We start from the raw sequence: 8,688 nt of genomic DNA, 5'->3' as shown, positions 1-8,688 counted from the left end.
ACATCGCGTGCCTTTTTTCCCATCAAGTCTGAGTAACAATGACGCACCATTGAGAGCAATCAAAGTTATCACCTCCTGTGTGTGACTGACCAGCATGAAACACCGTTAATCCGCTCAAAGTGAATTTCGCAATTTCGAACCTATCTTTGTAATCATTAAGTACTCTTCGTATCGAAACAAAACTGTCGGAAGCTTGGAAACAAACAAATTCATCTGCCAGCAACCCACCACCAGAAGTCCTAGAAGTTTCTTCCGGTCGTTCCGGTTAAAGATTTTTGTAAGCGCACATTAATTATGACTCGGCTTTTATTTCAGCGCTAAGGTGGATCAATGCCTAAACTACCCTCGGATGAAACATTAACATTTTGAAACATTAAATATATCAGAATTCTCATAATCTGTCAAACAACACATGATAGATATCCTATTGTAATGAAAAACGCAAAGCAAGATTATGTCAAAAACTTGCCCAAGTTTTGAGCACTTTTTTTTTAATAGCAGAGTTTCGATTTTGATTCTCTGTCAGGCTACAGCTTTACAACATCTCAAGAGTGTCTATTCAAATTGTTGTTTGCAAACAATTCGCTTAAAAGTCTCTGAAGGAACAGCCATACAAATAGACACTATTAGCTTTTCCACACAGCCGTAATATTCATCCTACAAGCCATACGTACATCTTTCAGTAGGTAACTTAAGCTTTTAAGACCCTTGGAGCAACCCTGATTTCTTTTATCCATTGAGCGCCCTTTAGAAGTTTGTCAATTCATTTGGGTCCGTTTAGAAGAACTTGCATTGCATGACAACGTATTGTTCCAGGAAGGCTAGTTTTTAACAAAAACGTGAATAATTCTACCTCAGTTTCTCCTGATCAGCTGTCCTAGATACGGACGCTAATCAGACACAATTTTTTAAATGCTTCAGCCAGGAATAGGTTGCTTTTTGTGAAGACATTCCGATTTTTTCTGTGTGTAAAGAAATTCAAGTACGGCCTATAAAAATGAGGTAGTCGTAACTCTTAAGTTTACAATCAAAATGTTAGTTGATGTTAACAGCCGTTTTAAGTCTGTATTTAAAAAATACATGTGGACCATAATCATTACTAACTTGTAAATGGGCTAAGATCACGAGTCAATAAGCATCAGTTGTAATAAGGATGGAAATTTAAACCGATTAAAAATCTCAGCTTAAAGTTAAAACAATCGAGGCTTTCAGTTCATTTTTAAAATTTATTTATCTATTTATTCATTTTATTTCACAAACCATTCACAACGCTCAGTTTTAAGAAAGATAATTATGAAGTAAAGAAGGGTATAAATGATTGAAACTTATCCCATGCCTTTTAATTAAATTGCATTTGTTATACGATAGAATTGAAAAAACAAAGCTTAGGTTCAAGAGGAAAAAGAATAATATTTATGGTATTGAGATTTTAGGACAGTAAACAGGACAAAGTTTACTATTAAGGATGATAAAATGATGGATTTACTCTTACGTAAAGTTAATATTAGTTAATTAAAAAATCGAGTTGATGGTCACGAAAGGTTTTATGAATCTTGACAGCGAGTGAAGAGTGTCACCGGGGCAAAAATGTCGCACAATAAAGTGCTCTTGACTTTTCTTTTGAGGTAAAAATATTTTGATTAGAAATAAACCCTAACGGCTTTATATGTAAAATAAACATTTAAAGGTGCTGTGACTACAGTGGCATGAGATATCATGGATAGGGGAAAATGTGAAATATTGCATTAGGAGAGCAACGAAATACGTTAATGTGGCGGATTAACAGATATTTACTTCACTTGGTCAAAATTTAATAATATAGGGTTAATTTGTTTGAGTCTTACTTATGACGACACCACGATATCGCTTACTGATCTGATAAGCCTCTTACGTCCAGTGAAGAGTGCATTATATGATATTATTTTCTAATCTTCGTGGCTTAATACGTTGTGGAAAAGAAAAGGAAAGGTGTTACGACAGTATTACAGACTAGGACGAACTGATGTACAGCTTAATTCTCAGAAGTGTCATTAAAGGAATGCGTGTGATCACCAATGAGAATTTGAGTATCGTAGTGTGACGGTTAAGGTTCATCGATTTCATAACCGGTGCCCCCATGTAAAGGCTTTGTGGTGAGACGTGGAATGATAGCTCGCGGAAATACAAACGCATAAACTCACGAAAGACTGGCAGTTCATTTTATTTGTTTTTCAGACCACCGAAACACCAACAATCATTTGAATAAATGCTAGTCACAAGTCAAGCACGCTGTGAAAAATTATTGTCGACCTGTACACTTTACATTTTATCATTTACGAACTCGTATGACTTTTTTTTGGCGGTATATAGCTACAGAGTCCCTGAATTTGTGTGTATCCTTTTTCTGAAATATAGAGAAAAAAGTACACGTTTATATTCTTTCACAGAGAGATCGAGAAGTTCTAATTTAAACTTCCCGTTATTCTTATCAAAATTTACTTTTAAGGAGTTGTTTTTTAGACATGCGAATATATCTACGTATCTACGTCAGAAACCTGCGCTGATCCTATACAGGACATAACCATCCGATCATGAATTTTATTCAGTTATTCATTTTATTTGTATTTCAGACCACCTAAACTCCAACAATCATTTAAATGCCAATCACCATTCAAGCACGCTGTGAAAAACTATTGTCAATCTGTGCGTTTTACGTTTTATCATTTACGAACACATGACTTTTTTTTTTTGGCTGTATATAGCTACAGAGTCGCTAAATTTGTTTGTACCTTTTTCCTGTTTATATCCTGTATTTGCATAAATGTTAGCTCCTGAAATACAGAGAAAAAAAGTACACATTTATATCCCTTCACGGAGAGATCGAGAAGTTCTAATTTAAACCTTCCGTTATCCCCATTTAAATTTACTTTTAAGGAGTTGTTTTTTAGACATGCGAATATATCCACGTATCTACGTCAGAAACCTGCGCTGATCCTATACAGGACATAAACATCCGATCATGAATTTGCACGAGTCTTTGAACGCTTGACACGACCTTTAAGCTTGAAAGCCTTCTAAAGCTATGAATTTTTGGACAAGTACCAGACTTCTATAATTACAGGTTTACAATGCCTTTATTTGATTCGTTCAAAAAAGAAAACACTTCATATCGTCCTCTATTAAGGAAAAAAACTTTAGAATTTAAGTCTCGCGAGAGACCAATCCTTGCAATCAACACACTAAATCGTTTCATTATGCCTCAGAAGAATAGGGCAGCCCTTAGGTATATGAAATCTCAAATGAAAGCCTAAATGAAAACCCAGTAACCCTTTAACTCCCAGGAGTGATTAACATGTATCTTCTCCCTATAATATCCTCACCTCATTCAACAAACGGATGATAAGAAAACTCAAACTTATCAGTTCGAAGTTGTTATCTTAATCTAACACCTATGAAATTCTCGATACTAATTTACAAAGAAATGTGTCGTAGCTAGAGGGGAGAATTAACAATCAGATCTCGGGGGTTCAAGGGTTAGGCTGTACAGGGCGGTTCGAACTGTTTAGATACAATAATTTATACATGCATGGTCATATGCTATTGTTCTGAGGCTATGCAGCGAAGCTCATAATTCTGACTCAGCTATCAAAGAAAAACTGTTGTGACAGCTTAAAAGAGAATTACTGGTAGACTTCTAAGAAATCTACTGAAGTTAAAAAAAAATATCGGGAAATTTTGTTATATACATATTAATTAGGCATGTGCAGAGTGCATGGTATTATTGCGATGTTAACTGTACTTTGGCTCTTTGTAGAATGACTTACCTATGACTCTAACTTTAGCAATCCTTATAAGATTAATCTATCGCTGAAATATATATTATGATCATATCCAACATTTGTTCAGGTGATGAAGAATGTAAACGTATTTAAAACGAGAGCAATTATGTATGTACAAGTGTACAAGTGATGTCGTTGTTCAAAAGTCATGCTTCTTGTGCAAACATTCGAACGCGCTTGTTTCCCGTGCTAAGAAGAGAAAGCGCTTGGACCATTTTCTTGTCCTTGTTGTCCATTGCGATTTCAACAGGTGTAAGTCCTTCCCTCGTGTAAGCTTTTACGCTCGCTCCATTCCTAATAAGGAAAATTACAGCTCTAATATCACCTCCGCAGACAGCGGCGTGAAGAGGCGTCCATCCCTCTTTATCTCTTATGTCTACCGAAGCGCCAAACTTCAGAAACACTTCCAAACATTTCACTTTACCTTGAAATGCAGCTTCGTGCATTGCAGTCCCTCCGCTGGCGTTTAAATTGTCCAACATAATGTGTCCAGCGCTTAAAATTCCATGAAGCAGGCGAGAGTCATTCCTCGCTACAGCGGCGTCTAAAACGTATGAAGGATTTAAGAGACCTTCATCGTAATTGTTATTTAGCATGTCGAGTTCGTTCAGTTTATCCTGTGGTTCGTCTTTTGCACAATCGATGACAATAGCTGGTGGTGTCCTCTCTTGTTCTGTGGGTACTGTATGCCTTCTTTTATTGTGATAGGCGTGATTGTAAAGGTTTAAACCATTCGGAAATGCCACGTTTCCGACCGATCTACATCTCTGCAATTTCTCTTTCTTTCGTCTGTCTGCGTATCTTCGAACGGTTCCAGGCGAGTCGATTTGAGACAGTTCCATGACAGATTCTTCTGCTAAACACGCTTCAGTGCTTTTTCTTCACTTTAGAGTTACCTGTTGACCTGTTTTCGCGAGAGTGCTCTAAGTCACTGACAAGAATTAAGAGTTTACAAAGGAAGCTCTTCACTGCGACGCTTCAAATAACTTATGACAACTTCGCCGTATTGCAATGCCTTGTAACGTGCTTTGAGCTAAATTTACATCCGTGAATGCGCCAACCGCCGTCAGATGACGGAAGCCTACTTCGCTGGTCACGAGATAACATCCCTTAATCCGTGTTGTAATCCTTCTAAATACAGTATTTCATGCTCCACTGCTTGCCTTAATGGTCCTTCAGGGGGTAATTAAGATATTAGCATTTTCACAAAAGACATCGCTCGGCACCTCTTTTGTTTGATATTCACGTCACTTTAACAATTGGTGCTCACAAGAGAGCTTGGAGAGCAAGTTCCTATGACAAAGACAAGTCAGTTTGTGATATTGTGCGCAGCATTTTCCTTTTTGTGTTAATGGCGCCCTGTGTATGCGGTGTTTGTTTAAAGCTCACAAGAACAACATAGCTTTACTTAACATGATGGCTTTTGACTATGTTTCGTATTGTTATCCTTTTCGCCGGTCATTTCATTCGCTTAAAAGTTCAAACAAACTCCACAGAGTAGTTTATTTTGTATCATAACAGATGACTACCATTTCTTCACAGGCCGAATAATCTCAGCTATTGAGCCAAATTTACTGTCCTACAAATGCAATTAAGTTGCCATCTTGCAAACACAGTCAAAATTATTTTGCGATTTTAGGGAATGGTTTTCTTTTGTTGCTCTTTGTAAACCTGTTTCCGGATCTTCAAAAATAAATCAAAAGAGTAAACAAGAATTCACGACAAGGTCTTGTTGTGAAATTGCAAACTTGTTGTTGAGTGCTGGGATCGAAATTTCAAAAAAAAATCCGAGTTGTACGTCTTGACACAAGTATATCCTCTTTAGCAAGACAATAAATCCTCCTTTAAACTAAATAGAGAATTTAGATATTTTCCCAGCGACACGTAGTGCACAGAATAGTTCTTTAATTTGCTTAAAAGATATTTACTTTTTTTCGTTTGTTGACATGGCAGTCTACACGGCTTATTCAAGAAAACATTTTTGTCCACGGAGGTCAATTTCCACGGGTTTTAACTTCGATGTTCATGACAAACTTTTGTTGACGCCGTATTCAGGTCACGTTTCTGAAAATGAATTAAATTTTACAAGGATCCCCGTGTTCGCGCCATCACATCACTTCATAGTAAACGTACTCCACTACTGTCTAATGTTCTCTGTATGTAGTTCGAGAGACTGTCAAATAACAGTCCCAAACCCCAAAATTGCGCGCGGCCAATGGAGTTTCTCCCTCTGAAGAAAATTACTTCTTCCTTTTTAGGCGATTACTGTATTACTATGTAGTTTAAGAGTTGCACCCAATTTTATTTTTATTCCATGATGTCTCACAAGTTTTTTATGGAAACTAGGAATGAAAACCGCAAGCACTTCAGCTAAAATAAGATTGTAGCCGTGGGAGATGAAAGGAAGCGAAAATATTGGCTTATACTTCGAATGTACGGTGCTCCCTGATATTTTTTTTTTTTTTTTTTCATTTTCGCCTACAGAGAAAATTCATGACTACATTCAGAATTATGTCCGGTTAGTTTAACACTCTTTAGAATGTAGAACGAATTTCTTTGTTTGTTTGTGTATATTGTTTCTCTTCGTCTTTTCTATTCTTTTGGGTAGCTGGAAATTTACATAAGCAAGCTGGATTCAGACATAGTCGGACATGACGTTAGTTCTGGTCACATTGAACAAGTCAAGTTATTCTTCAGCTGCATGCTGAGAAACGAGTTGGCAAAAAAAAATCTGTTTCGTACGACGCGACTTAGGATGACAAGTAACGAAACAGAAAAATTCCTTTTGTGACTCATTTATTGCTAATAAAATATCTAAATATGTTAGACGACCCACTGATGAGACATGAAAGATAAAAGACGTTAACTGCAAGAAATACATGTATATTGTTTATAGCCCGTGAGACGTTTTAAATAATGATCTTCAACAGAATACGACGATAGCTTATTTTTTCTCCCTTACCAGACATTGGCTCTCATTAGATACCTGTTGTAAATTCAGTGGAAACAGATTTTTATCTTTTTTTCTCTCAATATTTTCTGGAAATGTCATCCTTGAGACCTGTTGATTAACTTGTGGTTAAACTTTTTTTTTTCTTTCTGTACCAAATTAATATCCTTTATGTCCAAAAGAAAATGGTTAGTTTTTAGGGCATGCGTAGCGTACCTCGCCTCTTGAAGACCAAAGGTTTTTTGTTTGATAAACAAAAAACTTTTGGTTGCAAGAGTTGTTTCTTAGGATGCCAAAGGAAGAAACTTAACTTTTTCCAAATATCTACTTGGTTCTCTAGGAAGTCCAGTCGGCGCAGTTTCGTGGATCAAACATGAATTTTTCAGCTTATTTGGAAAACAAATCGAGTGCAACAGGTGAAGTAATCTATCAACATTGTTTTTCGTTAGAGATTATTACTAAGTTGGTTACCTCAGTTAGTGCTTCGCCAGTTTTGAAAATGTTGTGTCCACGAAATCATCTCCACTAAAAGGGACGATGGGTTGGATACGAGCACTTTTTCTGTCGACTGTTGTCCTGCAAGTGTAAGTAAATCAAGTCCCTCTTTTTGATGTAATTTAACTCGTCTAGAATTTTGCTTTGAACGTTCTTTGTATCCAACAACAGATACTCAAACAACATATTTTAAAATGAAAGATGAAAAGTGTTATGGGCTAATAGTTTCTATAAAAGTAACTAACTTGAAAAAAAGTTTATTCTGTTGCTCTCAAGATTCTTTGGTCATCTTGAGAACGCCTTTTAATGGGCTTTAATTGTTGCTAATTTTGTTTAGCGTTTTAAGCGAGAAAATCATGTTAATAACGACGCCTGTTTCGTAAACGTTATCGATGATAAGTTTTCTAAAATCTTTAAATTTCCTCTAATAATCGTACCTTCCTTTTAAATTTATCCACCCTTTAGATTTCTACAAAGAGAATTTGATCTTGAGATTCGATCGAAAATATACAATATGCAAACCTGTTGTCCACCATCAATTGCTGGGCTTATTTCAACGTTAACATAATTCAATTCACGAAATCAACAGACAATGTAATTAATGCAGGAACAAGTGGCATTAAAAGATCGATCTTCACTTGGAAAGTCGACCGAGGAAATGATTTTCCTCTTTGATCTTTGTCAGTTAGGTTTCCTTAAGTGTTCATTCTTATGTATTATTTATCGATTAAGAAATTAGTTACCAGTCCTAAATTAAGAGAATTTTTTGTTACTAGACATGAAAGAGCACCTGGGTACTATACAACGTAAAACTTACACAAAGACAAGCGTTCGCTCACTGAACCATAGGGTCCAGTTGAGAAGAAATAATATGGTTGCATGCGTGTGAACAAAAGTATTTTGTTTAAAGTTAAGGAGACACCTTGCACTTTGCAGGTCTTGCTGTTTCTTGTTTGTAAATATGCCGCGAAAATTTGTTTCAAGTGTGGTGCAATAAGGAAAAACATCACGTCCCTCTGTAATGGTGGTTAAAAATATTACACTGGGAAAAAATTTAAATCAAATACAGCAAGTATGACAATCTGTCATTTAAATATTTTATGTCAGTCTTTTTAATTGTGATGAAATCAGTTCTAGCTGGTGAAAGCAAAACTTTTTTTTATAGTTTTCGTTGTGGATTATCATCTCTTTGAAGTAATTAACAATTATTCCATAAATGCATTTTGATAATTGTTCAACTGATAAAATTTCAATAAATCCTGAATGTTTGGATATCTGGTGATTTTTTCAGCTTCGCAACAGTTGTGCAATGTATTTCCATATAAGGTGACTCGGAATATGGGCTGATAACTGTAGTTGAGTGAAACAATCAGAATATTCAGAGCTGAAAATTTATTGATGAGAAATATTCGAGTTTCTTCGACT

At 36.0% G+C, this 8,688-nt stretch overlaps 2 protein-coding genes and 1 long non-coding RNA gene across 4 annotated transcripts in view; 1 reads left to right on the top strand and 2 right to left on the bottom strand.

Annotated features, from left to right (window-relative positions):
• Positions 1-2,176: 2,176 nt before the first annotated feature.
• LOC149037053 (uncharacterized) lies at positions 2,177-7,994 on the bottom strand. Of its 2 annotated transcripts, none has more exons than XR_016181152.1 (3): positions 7,786-7,994; positions 7,240-7,344; positions 2,177-2,810 (listed from the first exon to the last, which is right to left on the bottom strand). It is a non-coding gene; the product is annotated as an uncharacterized LOC149037053 (long non-coding RNA). The 2 variants fall into 2 exon arrangements; XR_016181151.1 differs by having other exon boundaries at positions 7,701-7,993.
• Positions 3,095-5,193, bottom strand: LOC113676377 (uncharacterized). Its single transcript, XM_027193029.2, has one exon. It carries the CDS (start codon positions 4,658-4,660, stop codon positions 3,965-3,967), a length of 696 nt encoding a protein of 231 aa, XP_027048830.2. The 5' UTR covers positions 4,661-5,193; the 3' UTR covers positions 3,095-3,964.
• The window catches only part of LOC113676379 (uncharacterized), a 63,193-nt gene continuing 61,756 nt past the window's right edge, over positions 7,252-8,688 (top strand). The window contains exon 1 of the mRNA XM_089187626.1: positions 7,252-7,352. Within this exon, the coding sequence (XP_089043752.1) occupies positions 7,306-7,352 (47 nt within the window). The 5' untranslated portion in view covers positions 7,252-7,305. The remainder of the gene's footprint in view (positions 7,353-8,688) is intronic.

This window comes from Pocillopora damicornis, chromosome 11 (assembly GCF_964200805.1).
Source record: "Pocillopora damicornis chromosome 11, jaPocDami1.2, whole genome shotgun sequence".
In the NCBI taxonomy this organism is placed as follows: Eukaryota; Metazoa; Cnidaria; class Anthozoa; order Scleractinia; family Pocilloporidae; genus Pocillopora; species Pocillopora damicornis.
Note: the sequence above shows the minus strand (reverse complement) of the source record. Positions and strands in the feature narration are given on the sequence as shown.

Excerpts from the sequence above, each read along its gene's own strand:
- LOC113676377 (XM_027193029.2), bottom strand. The coding sequence starts at position 4,660 with ATGGAACTGTCTCAAATCGACTCGCCTGGAACCGTTCGAAGATACGCA.